The 15,756-nt window shown below is 51.9% G+C and overlaps 1 protein-coding gene across 1 annotated transcript in view; it reads right to left on the bottom strand.

Moving 5' to 3' along the window:
* The window catches only part of LOC147645669 (axonemal central pair apparatus protein HYDIN-like), a 56,933-nt gene that overhangs the window by 3,274 nt on the left and 37,903 nt on the right, over window positions 1–15,756 (bottom strand). The window contains exons 34-56 of the mRNA XM_086874363.1: window positions 15,580–15,732; window positions 14,273–14,512; window positions 13,530–13,673; window positions 12,923–13,110; window positions 12,566–12,748; window positions 12,208–12,327; window positions 10,846–11,005; window positions 10,568–10,740; window positions 10,214–10,412; window positions 9,427–9,526; window positions 8,808–8,901; window positions 8,155–8,323; window positions 7,629–7,867; window positions 7,241–7,310; window positions 6,403–6,607; window positions 5,798–6,030; window positions 4,590–4,738; window positions 3,444–3,636; window positions 2,787–2,895; window positions 1,947–2,197; window positions 1,835–1,874; window positions 1,459–1,601; window positions 891–1,115 (exon numbers count right to left, since the gene is read on the bottom strand). Of these exons, the coding sequence (XP_086730489.1) occupies window positions 891–1,115; window positions 1,459–1,601; window positions 1,835–1,874; window positions 1,947–2,197; window positions 2,787–2,895; window positions 3,444–3,636; window positions 4,590–4,738; window positions 5,798–6,030; window positions 6,403–6,607; window positions 7,241–7,310; window positions 7,629–7,867; window positions 8,155–8,323; window positions 8,808–8,901; window positions 9,427–9,526; window positions 10,214–10,412; window positions 10,568–10,740; window positions 10,846–11,005; window positions 12,208–12,327; window positions 12,566–12,748; window positions 12,923–13,110; window positions 13,530–13,673; window positions 14,273–14,512; window positions 15,580–15,732 (3,780 nt within the window). The remainder of the gene's footprint in view (window positions 1–890; window positions 1,116–1,458; window positions 1,602–1,834; window positions 1,875–1,946; window positions 2,198–2,786; window positions 2,896–3,443; window positions 3,637–4,589; window positions 4,739–5,797; window positions 6,031–6,402; window positions 6,608–7,240; window positions 7,311–7,628; window positions 7,868–8,154; window positions 8,324–8,807; window positions 8,902–9,426; window positions 9,527–10,213; window positions 10,413–10,567; window positions 10,741–10,845; window positions 11,006–12,207; window positions 12,328–12,565; window positions 12,749–12,922; window positions 13,111–13,529; window positions 13,674–14,272; window positions 14,513–15,579; window positions 15,733–15,756) is intronic.

The following is a 15,756-nucleotide window of genomic DNA, read 5'->3' as shown; positions in this document are numbered from 1 at the left end:
CTTTTTCCCTGGTCCCCTAGAAATCCAGCAGGTCTCAAAATTAGGGTTAAGTTCCCCTGCTGGAGCTCTGTGGGTGGAGAACCCCATGACTGCAGACTTCTAGGAAGCACTTTTTTCTTCTTGTCTTAGGAGAAAGTGCTCTCCAGATGTCACCTGTGGAGCAACAGCCACACTGCTGGCAGCTGGGGATGGGCATTTTGGGATGTGAAAGATCTCACTAGGAAAGTGTCCAACTGCAGATGTTCTGATAGAAAAGAGGATGGTTTAGAGGCCTTAAAATGGTCCAGAAACTTGGAAAGAGCCTTCACCCAAGCTGAGTGTGTTTGGCAATAATGACAATAAAAGCAAGAGTCTCCAGAGATGATCCTTCTCCGGACTCCTCCATACGGTCACACAGTGCCTGGGCTACTCCATGATGAGATAACCCTCCCAATACAGAGACCACAACCAAAATCTCTGGTATCCATGGAGACAAACCTTGGCGTTCACCAGCAGGTGCAGTAGAAGTGTATTTGTCTCCACTTCTAAAGAAGAGACAGAGTGCAGCAGACTTAACTCCTTGTTGGTGAAAAGGCACCAAATCATATGGAGAGATTTCAAACACCATAAAATGAGATAATCAAAAACATTGTCTCCCATTCAACATGGGCTGCAGCACTTGTGCTTGTGGCCCAGACTGATAGTGTGTGGCTAATGGTCTCTTGTCTAAAGGCTTTCCCTCTTGTGTGAGGGTCATGTGCATCCACCTCTCCCCTAGAATGCCCTGCTGGTGAACCTCAGGGCTGTCCAGTGTCCAGAGGAAGCAGGAGCTGCTCAGCCAGCAGTGATGGTGTTATGGTGGTTCTTTTTGGAAAAGCTGTGGTGGCTTTGTTTGCCATTTTGCTTCTTACCTTCTCTTTTTCAGGCCATTGGGATGCTGGCTCCTGGTTCCCGGTGATGTCCTTCCACATGACAGTGCACATTTCGTCGTCCCAGTCCGGAACATTCCATAGTGGCAGCTCAAATTTGATCTTGGTCACCTTACATTTCACAAGGTGCCTCCTGAAGGTGGCTGGGACATCTGATTTCAAGGTCACTGTGATGGCCTTGGTGCAGCCAGGGTGGAGATGTCCCACCTAGGGAGAATCAGGGAATCAAGACCAAACTGGAAGCACTGCCAAGGGCAGGACTGATATAGCAAAGGGGACTGATGTGGTGAGCAGCTGTGCCAGGAACCTGCACCTCAGTGTGGATTTCTGTGAAGTTTGATAGACAAAAGTATGAAGAGAAGGTACCACCTCCCATAACGCGAAGCCTTTTCTGCAAGGCTGGCAGCCTTGGCCCAGCCAAGCCAGGGAGTGCATCTCCTGTGTGGCACTGGAATGGGCTAGCACTGGCATGTGAGGTCTCCCTGCCAGCTCCCAGGAATGCCAGGGCAGGGCTTGAGCAACGGGGAAAGGCAGAGCAGCCCCCACTCACCCTGGGGGAGAACTGGAATGGGACGTCTGCCTCCCACTCGAAGCGCATGAACATCATGCCGGTGTGGTTGGTGATGGTGAAGATCCTGTGGCAGGGCTTCCCAACAGGACAGTCCCCAAACTGGATGTGGTTCAGTCTGACAGCTGTTAAGGAGGAAAGCAAGGGATCTCAGCATGCAGGGAGTTCCACCCCACCCCCCTCACATGCACAGACTCCTGTATGTTCAATGCTTCCTTGCTCCAAGCCTTCCTCCCTCTGGCAGGGAGCTCCCCAGGCAGTTCCCCATCCCACCACTTTCAGGGAAACACCCTGGCACACCCCTGAGCCAGCGCCATGCAGCACAGCACACACTGCTCTGCATGCATGGCTGCCACACCCACAGGCCTCCATGTCCAGGGGTGACAGCCCAGGCCTGCCTAGAGAGAGGACACACATGATCAGATATTTTCTTCTTCCTTGTTCCACCTTGGCAGCCTCTCCTCTCTTACCATCAATGATGTCTTCAAACTGCTCTTATCATTCCTCAACTGTGGGTCTTCCTCTAGACAGTCGAAGCTGAATTCATCCTTGTGGCCTTCACCCACCAGCTCTATCAGGGTCTTGTCAGAGTAGGTGTCCCCCACTAAAACGCGGATCTTCCCTTCCACACGTTGAGCCAGGGTGGGATTGAAAATGACATCAAACTCTGCCGATTGCCCACGATGCAGAAGCAGGAGAGGCTTCCCTGGGGGCTTGCTCTCTGCACAGCAATGGAAATCAGAATTAAGTGATACAGTTGTACAGAGGAAATATTTCCATATATGAGGAACAGAAGGTTGAAACCAGCTGCCTTCTGAGCGCAGGTTGTTCTGCCCGCAGTGGTTCCCGACCCTCTTCCTGTGTTCACAAGACTGCCATCTCCAGACACATCACCACTTAAGCAGCTTAACCTCAGGTTGATGCCCAGCCCTCATTCCATCGCTTCCAGACAGCTCCAGCCACATGGAAAGCTGAGCCAAAGAGCACTTTGGGCTTCTGCTGGCTGCCTGTGTGCTCAAGGGCTGTGTCCGTTCAGGCTGGGACCTTGCCACATGCTGCAAATACCTCAGAGGCTGCACTGAGGCAGTGAGAGTCCCCCAGAACCCAGCCCACCACGTCTAGAAGAACACAAGAACTTCCTACTCCTTGCTAGGAGGAAACCCTGCAAAAGGTCCCCATGAAAAGCTCGGGGGACAGAGAGCCCAAGGAAAGAAAGTGTGTCCAACATCTGGCTGCAGCTCAGAGAAGCCAAGAGCAGGGCACACGTTTTCCCTCTGTGCACCATCGCACTTCATGGTTAACGAATTTACCATTTTCAACAGAGTCCTCTCCCACATCTTCAGTGTGGAATCTCTCCAGTGTGGAGCGCCTGGCTTTCAAGAAGAATGCTCCATGCTCATCCTCCAGGTGTAACATAAACTGAGAAAAGGGAACACAGAGCACAATGATACTGGTGTGAGTACAGGATGGCACAGGGACTGACACCACAGTGCTGCTGGTCCTGCATAGGAACCCAGCACCTCTCCCACTGCAAACAGCACTGAGCACAAAAGTTAAGTCAAACCAGCTGGGAAAAAGGGCTCTTTAGAGCCATTTGGATTGAACCAACACGGAACCAAACAGGACAGAAAGCAATAAGCAGAATATAATTAAACCACAACTAAGTTTGCTTAAAATATAGTAAACTGGGGAATACAACCTAATGGAACTGGAAAATCACACATTCCTTGAGAACAAACCTGAAAGACGGGGAAAAAATACTCCACCACCTTCCTTGTGTTCAACTTAAAGAAGAAAGACTGGATGGAAATTTTTTAAGAACTCCCTTCTTGGAGAACAGATGTCAGTCCCTTGCTTAAAAAGAATTTGTGACACCTCTTGCCAGGTCTGCCATGGTTTTTGGGACCCTCCCCCTGTGCCACAAGCACTTATTCCCAAACCAGCCCATTCCTTGAGCAGGTCCTCACCTTGACAGGTACGATGCCGTTGTTACGGACGACCAGGGGGAGCATCTCTAAATCCCCCAGCTGGAGCCTCTGGAAGCGCAGCACGGCATTTCCTCTCTTGCTGCGAGCTCTCGGGCACACGACTGTCACCTGCGGCTCGTGCCCCCTCCCACTGATGGTGAAGCTCAGGATTTGGGGCTTGATTTTCACAGAGCTGCAGGAGAGGCACACAAACAATTCCAGCTGGCACTAACCCATTTCTCACTGGGCAAGCCAAGCAGCAGGGGCAGTCCACACTGTTTTCCCTGCCTGGTGCTCCTGTACCCCACAACACAGCCCCCCACCAGCCTCTTCCCAATCCCCTCAGGGCCATTCACAAGAGGAATCTGCTCCAAAGAGCCAGAGCCTTCCACAGTAACAGTTAAAAGTAATTCCACTTAATTGAGTCATGCAGTACAGCAGATACATAATGAGGCTCCAGATGAGATATGGCAAATCCCCTGGCTGCAGTGAGATGAGACATAGGCAACAAGCAAAAAAAGCACAGCATGAAAGCAGTACAAAAGCAAGAAGGCAAAAAGAAATCATTGTCACCATCCACCAAGATCACTTCCAAGAACAATAGAAAAGCAATTGCTTATTAGCAATTAGACTTCCCTGGCTCCAATTCAGCCACTAAAGGCTTGAGGAAGGGCAGGTCAAAGCCCCTGTACACAGGTCCCAGTGCAGAGGAACAGGGCTCCTCTTTCATACCAGCTCCCATCACTCACATGAAATAGCTTCATGAATGCAGGGAATCACAGAGGATCACTTAATGTCACAGAAACCAAGAGGAAATTGTGACTGCTGACTTGCTGCCACAGAAACTGATCCATCTAAGCTTCTGTCCTTGGAAATGCCCAGCTCAGCTGTAGCACATCTCAGTAACTTCCAGTTGGCTACCTAATATTTCTCTGTCTTCCTATTTGCTCATACAGGCTAAACCTGTATGACAAATCTGCCTCATTTTTCTGCTCTATCCAACAGTGACTGCCTCCCAGATCATCTCATGCCAAGTACTCTGCCTAAGGCTGCTGAGAGCATTAGAGCTAACAAGAGGTCTGTGCCTTCCCAGTGGAGAGGCAGCTGTCAGAGAGGCTTCCCCCAATATTTCTCAGGGTCAATTACCATTTGGGGATGACAAGGGAAGCCTTAAAAGTGCAGTCGTAGTTCTGCTCGTCTGGAGGGGTGAAGGTCACTGTAGCAACAGCGTGGGATGAGCCGGGAATGGACATCTGGACTGGATGCAACTTGAAAACGGTGATAGGGCCTTTTTCCTTGGGGGAAGCCAGAGAGCAGTGTTAGGAGAAAACACCTTCCAGCACGATACAGTTTCATTCATAAAGGCATTACTGAAAACAGCATGTCTGTAGTGGTTTAGATTTGCTAATTGGAGTTTCTCAGTCAATGCACTAAATAATGTGGTGGGGTTTAGCACTGGCTAAAATCACCAGGGCACTTACGCATTTTTTGTTGTGAACTATGGATTAGGAGAAGGGTAAAACAGGTTTAAAACTTAAAAGGAATAAAGAAACTTTATCAACAGGACTACAGGAATAAGAAATATCAGAATAAAACCTCCAGAACACTTTTTCTCCCCCTACCCAACTTTTTCTTTTCCCAGCTGACCACTGGGAGACAAAACCTGGGATGGTAAAGCAGTATCAACTCTACAATAGTCTTTGATCAGTCCTTGTAAGAAGAAGAGTTTTTTCTTGTCATGCTATGGAGACTTTTCTACAAGAAGCAGTTTTCTCCTGGCTTCTCTTTTCCATGAATAGCAGCCAGCCAGGCAAAAATCTTGCATTGTGACAGCTCTTCCCATTTTCACAGCCCTCCTAGAGGTGTGTTTATGGGCTGTGAACTCAGGGGTATTGTTTTAAGGATGAGTTGTTCAAGCAGGGAATGCTGACCTTGTGCTAAAGCATTGTGTGTTCTGAGTGCTGGCAGCTGCCCTGCCATATGTGGGAGGTGGTCACTGCATGGAAAACCCTGCAAATAACCTACAACTGGCCTTCAGAGAGAGGAAAAGCCAGGGAGCCTGAGGAGATGCTCTGCTTTGAGCCCTGGCATGTCAGTTGATAACAGCCCCTCTCTGAGTGTGCTTCCAAGAGAGGTTCAGAAGGATTCACTTCTCCCACCAAAGACCCAGAGGTGTGAGCCAAAACCTTGCCCAAGACATGAGAATTCAACACAACTGTTCCCTGGCTCTGCTGCTCTGCCCTGAAGTTTGACCTACACTGAGCTAGTGTGGGCCACAGAAAGCAATCTGGAGAACAAAACAGCTTTCACACGGCCCTTAGAGGGCAACCATCTCCTTGGCCTCCTGTTCTTACCTGTCCTGGCAGGGGGCTGATGGAGAGGACCACGTCACATGGCAGAGCACTTGTGTTGTAGATGTTGAAGTGGGCTTCAGCCTCTTGCCCAACCAGAATCTTGTTGAAGATGAAGTTGTTCTCATCTCTCACAAACAGGCCCACACCGTGCACAGAGAGCAGCTTGTGGCTGAGGTCAGTGCTGCTGCAGATCGGGTATTCTTCGAAGATTAACATTGCATCCTCAGCAAATGCTGTGGACAGACCAGAGGGATGAGCATGAAGAAGCCTCCATGATGAATTCATCTGGGCCTTGCTGGCCTCTGAGAAGGCTTGGTAAGCTCCTTCTGCCCAGGTAACTGCTAAACCCAGCTTTGGGTCGGGGAGCTGGCTATGAGGATGGAGCTCAGTCAACCTGAGTCTTAAAGAGCATTGCTTTCCTTTTATCCTTCCATGCATCCCTCTCAGCTGGGGAGGGATGAATCCACCAGTGGACTTAAGAGGGCTGGAAACTCTGAGGATTTCAAGGGGGGACACCAGGGCTAGCATGCCTCCCTATCCAAGCAGCAAGTTGAGGTGCTGATCAGCAGCAGGTCTGGCCAAGGGAACCTGTGGAGAGCACGTACCTGGCAGGCAGGACTCGGCAGTCAGGGTAAAGGGAATGCCGAGGGGATTGTCCCTGGGGTCTCTGCCCACGATGTCAATGTACAGCTGCTCCTCACAAGTCCCCTCCTGCCCTGCCAGGCACTCCACCGTGATCTGCTGCTGGCCCCACGGAGCGATGGAGCCGGAGCAAGGGGACACCGTGAACATGCCCACGTTGAGCTGACCCTGCAGAAGAAGTTCCAGGAGAGGCTGAAGGGTAATAGCTGTGCCTTGAGCACCCCAGCAAAGAGTATGTCCTGCCTTGGCCTCCAGCTGGGCCCAAGCAGCCAGTCCCAGGGCAGGGAAAGATGACTCCATGGCCCAAAGGCAGCTCCAGGTTGAGCCCAACAAGCCAAGAGGAGCTGCAAGCCTGTCTCAAGTGGCAGAGAGAAAGGAGATTGAGTGTAAAGAATGAAGGTGGTAGCTGTGATCCTCAGCCTCCAGAGGTAACAGGAGAGCAGAAACAGCTGTGAGAAATGATGGGAGAGAGGTAGGGGAATGAGATGAAGAAAAGGAAGAAAAAAAAATGTTGTCTGAGCTCTGTGGACTGGGAGTTCAGGAGGGATGTTTTTGCTTCTGTGGTGTTCACAGACACATGCTGGCCAGCAGCTATCACACACAGGACCTGCTCCCCTCTGCTGACCCCACAACTGCAGGTTAGAGCCAGAGTACAGGACTGTCAATGGGACTGAGCAGATCCTGGACTCCATCCTGCAGACCACGTCCCACCCAATGGAGATGAGCCCCCAGCCTGGGCACAGCAGCATCTTCTCACATCCCCTGCAGCAGCAGCATTGTTGGGGAGCAGGAGTCACCCACCTGTGTCAAGCTTGATTTCCTTCCCGCTGAGCACTTCCTAGCTGATGGAACAGATTCCCCTTGCTTTGAACTGAGAGGAGAAAGCAGAGGTATCTGTCATGCTGAGCTCCCCTGCCTTTCTCTGAGGCCAAAGCTGGCCTTCCTCCTCACAGAGGAAAGCCTTCCTGCTCCAGATGGTTCCCAGAGAGCAGCCTGCAGCACCCATTGCTGGACAGAGCAGCTCGAGCACCAGCTTCCTACTACACATGGGGACACTGAGGCGTGTTTTGCTCCCTCTCCCCAAGGCAGGGATGCAAATGGGCGATAGCCCAGGTCTGGCTGCCTGCCACATCTCAGCCGTGGGCTGGTGCCTCCTCAGGCAGGAAGGGTGGTGCAGGGCTTCTCGTACCTTTTGCTTTCCAGTGAAGATGCATCCTCGGTTGCTGGCTGGATGCGGAATTTGAAGCTGATCGTGCCTGTGTTCTCCAGCACGACAGTCTGGGTCTTCTTGCTGCCCTTCATCATGGCACCGAAATTGATGGGTGAGGCGGGCTCAATACTGAACTTGCTGTACGCAGCTCTGGCCGACACCCTCACTGGGATGTTGGCGACAGTCTGGCCTCCTTCCCCTGCGATGGCATCTATCACCTGTGTCCACAGGAAGGGGTGGTAAACAAAGCAAAGAGGCCAGCCAGCCTCTACCCCAGTCCCCAGCCTCCACCCCAGGCCTCCATCAGTTCACCCATCCCTGTTAAAGCACCTCCTCCAGAGTCAGATTCTCAGCTCCCTTAGGAAGCCTCCCAAATGGTTTTGAAGACTTTGTTTGTGTACGTAGGAGAGAGGATTCTCCAGTTAAAGCCCTCCTTCCATTAGACACCTGTCCTGTTTATGCTCCCAAAACACCGTGTGGTAACAGCCTGGCCCAGGCAGCTCACCTGGCAGTACAGGATGGGGCTGTTCTTGAGGAGCATTTCCCTTGTGGGGTGGAAGAATATCTCAATATTCACACCAGGCTGGGAGGCGATCAGCTTGCCCGACTGAGGCTTGACAGTGAAGTGGGATGCCAAGTCTCGCATCCTGGGACCTGCACCCTTCAGCATCAATCTGGGGAGAAAGGGAAGGAATGGAGATCTCTGCAGTTACAAGTAGAGGTGCTGCCAGCACAGCCAGGACTTTGCATAGGACCAGAAAAAGAAGAAAAGGGAGAGTGCAGCTCTGCTCAGGGAATCCTGGATGCTGACAGAGAGCACAGACAGTCATGAGGTTATTGCAAGAAGCCTTGACACTGAAATTTTTCATTCACTCTTTTACAGAGTCTCAGAAGGAGAAAGGAGGTGACCATCAAAGAAAGGCAATGAATCTCAGCATTTCAGTGCCTGAAATTCTTGGGGCTCTCCTTTGGGTTCCCTGCTGAACTGTGGAGAACTGCTAGTTTGTGGCTGGAATCTCTGGTGAAATAGCTGAGGGAGCCCAGGTTTTGTGTTTATTGTGAGGTAGCCAGCATGGAAACAGGTTCTAACCATTGACAGAGGGAGACTGCAGGCCTGGGAACCCAGGGAAATGCTCACCACCAGGCAGCTGGACTCACCTGTACTCGATGTTGTACAACCCTTTGTTCTTTAGAGTCAGGACGGTCTTCACATTATCCAGGACATGGATGGTTCCAAAATCCAAGGTTTCATCTGCAGACAATGCGCAGAGCGAGATCAGACATGGTATTTGTGAGCTGCTGCAGAATACACCAGGTCCCAAGCTACATGGAGGTCCCAGCACAAAACCCTTTTCAGCAAGTTGCTGTTCTTGGAAGGGTTTTCCAGCTACTTGTCTGCCCTTTCTCTTACTCAAAATATCTGCAGGCTTAGTAGCTAAGGAGCTCGGCTTCCATTTCCTCGCTTCCAAGCACAAATCCCATCACTTTACATGCTGTGCTGAGCCTGTGGGAATTGCCAACTGCCTGTTCACGTCACTGGTGTTTCAAAGCCCACAAATCCAACCTGCACGTGAAGCTGCACACTTCAAAGTTCAGAGGGGAGAGACTTAAGGCTGCCAGTGCCCTGACAGTGCTTTATTCCATGCAGCTTGCAGGGTATGTGCTTTATGTATCCATGCCATCCTTGCATCCCATCCCATCCCAAGTGCTTTGGTCACCCACCACCCAAGGTAAGGCAGTGCACCTGGACTGCTTTGTTTGGGAGACATCCACTGACCTTCAGGCAGGACCATGCTCAGGAGAACATCATACACCTCTGCAGACAGTTTGATGTTTTCAACCTGAACAATCCCCAGGATGTTTTCTGTATCTGAAACCTGAGGAAGCAAGAAACAAACACTGTTCAGATTATTCTTTTGCTAGACAGCCTCTAAGTCCTTGTCTCTGCTGGCTGCTTCCCCTATGGCCTCCCCAGCTTCACAAGTGTTGGTGGACACCCAAGCTTTCCTAACCCGTTCATCTCATGGGCTGTCCCAGTGGGATTCTGCTGCAGTAAAAAACCCCATCAGCCCAACTCTGCATTCCTACAGCAGGGAATGCTGCTGCTAAAGCTTCCTTGAGAGGCACAGGGATGTAAGAACAACCACAGGAAGTGTGGCGTGTCTAAGAGCAGGTGGCATTGACAACCCTTTGCAATCACCTAGCACCCTCTCTGAAATGCAGCCCCTAAACCATGGGGAACAAAATGCCAGGGGCAGAGTTTGTTGCACGATGCCAGAGGTTTGGACAAGCTCCAGGAGAAATGCAGAGATCATGCTGCAGTCTGTACAACCAAACAACAACCTTCAACCATTCACAGGGCCAAGCTGCTTGTGCTACAGGCTCAGGGTGCAGTGTCTGCTTATCTGGGGGATGTGGATGCACTGCACGTTCTGGCAAACGCTGTGTAGAGGCACAAGTTGGGGTCACAGCACCCTTGTGTCTGTCAGGGGCAGCTCTTCCTGACTCTGTCCCTAAGAGCACGTGGCTGCTCACTGTGCCAGGCAGGGCACAGTCCCTCTCACCTCTAGTCGAAGGGTCTTCTCAATGGTGCCAATCTGCTGGGCCTTGAAATTCACTGTCACTTCAAACTCTGAGCGGGGATCAATGGTGCCGTTATCTTGTGACAGTGAGAAGTCCTCAGCAAGGTCATCCAGCCCACTGAGCTGCCAGGCCATGGGCAGTAGGGTGTTGTTTTTCAGGACCAAGGTCCTGCTGTCAGTCCTGCAGAGACAGGAGGCACTTGGCATCAGCTGCTGGCTGGTCACACCAGCCTCGCCACTGAATGCAACCTGGAGCAGCTCCATCCGAGCCCTGGAAAGCAGAGTCAAATGTTTTGTCTTTGTCACAAGTCTTGGAGTGCTTGTGGGATGACTGACCTGTGCAGAAGCAGCTTGTCAAAAGACAGCTCCAGGGGGCTGACCTCCAGCTTCACGTGCACCCCGTGGCAGCACACGCTGAAGACCACTGGCTCTGGGTTCTTGTCAATGCAGCAGATGAGTTTGTCTTCCAGGAAGCCAGGGGAAGTGGGGTATGCCCAAATGGTCAGCTCCTGGACCCGGCCCCACGGAAAGAAATAGAAAGAGCTCTGTGTGTGAGCAGGAGCAGCAGCTCCTGGGCACTTCTACGGTGCCTGCTCTCCCTGCCCCTCTCCTACCTGCTTCTTCTTTGGTTTCAGGGTCATGCTGGGAGGGTCCAGAAGGAACGTCTCTGCTTTTTCATCATCCTCAAAGGAGAACTGGACCTCTACGTCCATGGGGGAGTTGTTGAGGATGGTTATATTCTCCGAGTTGGCAGGACAGTTCTGGGCCTTGTACCTGTCCACAAAAGGGGAAAAGGCTGCAGAGGAGACTGTTGCCTTTGCCACGCATCGAGGAAAGCACCGTGTGCAGCCGAGGAAGCGGTGCTGGAGGACCCTGCTCTAACAAACAAGTGAGGGAAGTGGATCCCAGCCAGGGGCGTGGGCATGTGCTCATCCTTGCCTGACTTTGATGCCTTCCCCTGTACTTGGGGCCTCCACCCCAGAAGCCTGATGATGCTCAGGCCACTTCAAGTGTTTTTAATACAATGTAAATTCAAAGGTGCCTAGAAAAATAACAGTACACCAGGCCCATGGGTTCTTTCCCCTTCTTTCTTGGGGTGCCTTCCCTGCAGGGTATAAAGAAAGGCTTTTGGAAAAAGAGTTTAGCTGATCTCTTCCCAAAAAGTCATGAAACTGCTTTGGATTTCATGGCTTATCACAAAATCTGAGAAAGAAATATAAAGCATCATTTCCCAAGAGGAATGCAAAAAGATAACAAGTGACCCTTCTCTCAGGTGTGGAAATGACTTTGGAGTGAAAGGGTTAAAGAGGCAAACAGAAATCCCAGACCATCCCATAAACCTGGCTAAAGATTGTCTGGTTTTTGAAACTGTGTTGTCAAAATAGATTTAGCCCTCCAGAGCTCCCATGGAGACAAGAACTTAATGTTAAATACTATTTTTTAAAAAGTGACAGTAAAAGTAGAAATGCACAATGGCTTCAATGACAACGTTTTCAGGCAGACTTTATCCAGCAGTGATGATGCAATGTCATTACAGGCAAATGTAGTTCCTGCTGTACATACCCCCTGACACCCACTGGCAGGTCAGCCATAAAATCTTATTAATAATTACAGATCAATGATAGCTTTACAAAACCACCTACAGAATAATTGCTCACTCAGGCTAACTGCCAAGCTCAAAGCACTTCAAAAACCACCATACATTTCCTAAGGGGTGAAGCTGAGATGTGGAGGCAGACAAAAGTTGCCCCAAGTCCCCTCTGGACTGGCAGCAGCCTGGGGCTCTGGCCAAGGCACCCAGCAGGCAGGCAGAGCGGCTCCCCCAAGGCTCATTTGCCTCTTGTATGCTCAGGTTCACACATCTGTGCTCCTTCAAACCCAGGTGTGTGCCAGGACTCTGCCAGGGACTGCCCTGGATTGTGTCCATGTCCCCAAGCGTGTCCAGGAAAGTACAACACCCAGCAGGGAGCACATACCACTCTCTTGATTTCCCACACAGCAGCGGTCCAAAGTGGAATTGCTTGGTGCTCTCAACATATTCCTTGAAGATGATTTCACCTTCCTTCATGGTCCTCCTCCACTGTGGAAACACCAGCCTGGGCAGAGAAAGCAGGGAAGGAGGAGCTATGAGATGCTGCAGGTAGGAAATGCAGTCAGAAAGCCATAACCCATCCTGGTGGCTCAGGGACCATCTGCCTTCCCAGCTCCCAGCACAGAAAGAGATGCTGGGTGACGTCAGGCAGCACCATGTGCCCAGGCCAGAATGCCCAAGGAGCAGCCCTGGCTGTGAGCTCGGGGGCAGCAGTGTGGGAGGCTGCCAGGGGCCAGCCTTACCGTGGGTTCTGGCTGATGCTGGGGTACAGGCCGGTGCCACTGCAGGGCAGCTCGTACTGCCGCTTTGTCCCCACCAGCTCAAACCTCAGCGTCTGCTCAAACTCCCCTGGCTTTTTGGTGGAGAAGTGGACCTTCAGTTCCACCTCACCGAGGGCAGGCACTATCCAGCGGTACCGTTTCAGCCTGGCAATTAAAGAGGAGGCTTCAGACATGGCTGAGGAGCAAATGAAACAAGGAGGGTGCACTGGCCATCCCATGGAGGCCCTGGCACAGGGTCCCTGTGCAGCTGGGGACGATGGACCTTGTTTGGCAAGAGGACCAAGAAGCAGAGGCATCACCTCCTCCTGTGCAGCTCACCTGAGGAATTCTGTGGGGACTGAGGCACTTTCCAGTGTACATTTGGACCTTGTGCTGGAGGATTCCCAGGGACTTTCTGTTCTCTGTGTAGATATTTGGCTCCCCTTTGGAGACTTGTCTCTGCTGGCTGCTTTACCCTTCTTTGGCTGGCCCTCAGCAGAACTGCCCATCTCATCTGGGGTCTTGGCCTAAAGGGAGAGAGAAAAGGGAGAGAGGGGTGAGCCCTGAGACATTCCCATCCTGGAAAGAAAAATGGGCCTTCGTTCACCGATGGAAGAGAGAATAAATAAGTGCACCTGCCCAGGAACTTGGTCTTCCTTACTGGTGTTTGTTTTGTCTAGGACACCCCTTCTAATTCAGGATCCTCTCCTCAAAGGAAGTTGGTGGTTTTAAGTGATTTTTCCCCTCTTACAGAACTGCTCTGTCTCCAGAAAAGCTGTCTCTTTTGCCCCATCCCTGACAGAAAGGAGACCTGCAGACGTGGGGCCCCATCACATCTTCACTACCTCTCCACAATGATCCTTTTCCATCCACCTGTCCCTCATGCCCCCATCTAGCCTGGTCCCTGCCCTGGCACCTTCAGTGCCAGCACCACTGCAGTACCCACCAGATTGTCTTCAGGTGTAACAATGGTGAAGGGCTTCACATGCTCTGCAGAGCCCAGCCGCTCCTCTGGGCTGTCAACTCTGGAGAGGACAGCAGCAGGGGGAAGGGGAGGCCCTTGGGGATGCAGTCCCAGATGCCTCAGCATCTAAAAGACGAGAGAAAATCCTGTTTATACTTCTGTCACCTTCATCCTCACAACTCCTTCTTTGAAGGCACTGAGCTTTTGGCAATGGGCTTTTTGATTTCCATCACGTACAAGTATTTTGTTATGCCCAGTGGGGTGAGCAGGCTCCAGAGCAGAGGCAAGAGCTACAAGCAGGACTGGGAGAGAAACCCCTCCCAAGTGACTCATCTGAAGAAAACAATGACCATGAGCTGCTCACTGCCTGCAGCCACACTAGCCACACTAGCCAGGACTGCACTCTGCCAGCAAAGCCCTGAGAACCAGTGGAGTTTTCTGCCAGAGCACATGCCCAGCCCAAGTCATGCCCAGCCTGCCAGCAGGGAAGAGAAACCATATGCAAGATTCCTTTTCTCACCTTTCATCCCACAGATGCAATAAACCCATTTTCTGTCTCCTCCCTTCCTCCCAACAACACAAACTCTTTAAATCCTCCCACAGCACATCAGCAGAGCTGGCTTTGCCCTGGGCATTGCCTCCATCTCCCTGACACAAGCCTGGGAAGATTGGAGTGCTGTGAAGCTTGGGCAGCATGTACACGGGGACCAGACCTGCCTTCTCACCTTCTCCTCCTCCAGGTACTGCTCATCAAAATCCAGGGAGTAAAACTCGATGGGGAATTTGCATGGGTTCTTCACCACCACTGTGGCCTCCACCCCATTGCTGTCCACCAGCCCCCATCCCATCTTTAGTGCTGGGGGACTGAACTCCAACCGTGGCTCCAGACCTTGCCCCGAGAGGTGCAGACTTAAGTGATTGCTGCTCCCATGAATGTTAAGTTTCAGTTCATACTTGTAAGACCTCTGAAAAGAGAAAAGTGCAGAAAACTTATCCATGAAGCCCCAGGACCCCAAATACAGCGCTTGCCCCAAGGCCAGGGTGTTATCAGTCCCTCCAAGGTGAACAGAAACCAGATATTCACTTCTGCGAGGGACTACAGCGCCTGTGTCTGGGTGTGAGTAACTGGGATGAGTCCTGGTGTGCACTGTCACTGGGTATTGGGTACCAGATGGATGGACAGTGGACTGCCAGGCGTTTTCACCCAGGCATGCAGGAGTGCAGTGCTCAAGAGAAGGGCCCTTGGGGTTACAGTGTCCACACCCAGTCCTGGCACTGCTGCATCAGGCAAACGCCAGCTCCAGGAGAGAGGCAAATGAGCTCTGGCTGGCCAGAAATAAGGGTCACCTTCTCTGCTTGGTGATCGGCTCTGATCAAAGCCAGACACAAGATGTTTACATCTCTTGAGCAATTAAAAGGTCCCTGGGACTGTCTGTGGGCACAGAAGCACTTGTGTCCATACTGCTACACACTGTCAGTTTCCAAGACCCAGCGGCCCCAGGCAAAGTACTTTTGGGAATGCTGCATCCTTTTAAGTTGAATCCCCAGCTGTGTGGGAATGTGCAGGCAGGCCAGAGCCCCAGGGACTGACTGCTGGCAGCACACCACGACAGGTGACTGTCCTGCCATGCTCAGGAAGGTGTCTGGTGGCTGTTTTGCCAGTCAGTTGTGCAGCAGGATGGGCCTAGAGCGGCCATTCCAGGATTATCCTCTGCGAGTGTGCAGCTGCTCTGCACCGAGTGTCGCAGCTGCAAACACGGCCAGGCAAGGGGGAGGCTGAGGGGAGCTGGGCACATCCCTCCCCTGTGCCGAGAGGCAGCCACAGAGCCCTGATGCTCTCTGTGCAAGCTCCCTGTGGGCATTTCAGAGCACATCTCCCGGGAGTGCTCTGTGGGCTGAACTGAGCCACGCTGAGCACGGCGCTTGCAGAAAGCCCCCTGTGAAGGCAGAGCTCGTCCCACACTCTCTGCACCAGGCCCTCATTTCCAGATAGCCCTGACAGGCCTCCCGGGCTGACAGCTGCCAATCTCACCTCCTCCTTGGGTGCAAACTGGATTTGCAAGTTCTGCCACGCTCCTGCATCAAGGGTTCCTTTGGAGGGCGTCACTTCAAAGGGGCAGAGCCTTTCCTCCAGCGCCTGCTGCTTCTGACCTTGGGCTGGTGTCATGTATCTGAGTTGATTGCTCTGGACACAGAAACCAATGGGGTG

Source organism: Cyanistes caeruleus, unplaced genomic scaffold (assembly GCF_971803275.1).
Source record: "Cyanistes caeruleus unplaced genomic scaffold, bCyaCae1.hap1.1 HAP1_SCAFFOLD_196, whole genome shotgun sequence".
Taxonomy (NCBI): domain Eukaryota; kingdom Metazoa; phylum Chordata; class Aves; order Passeriformes; family Paridae; genus Cyanistes; species Cyanistes caeruleus.
This window is presented reverse-complemented; position numbering and strand designations above follow the sequence as displayed.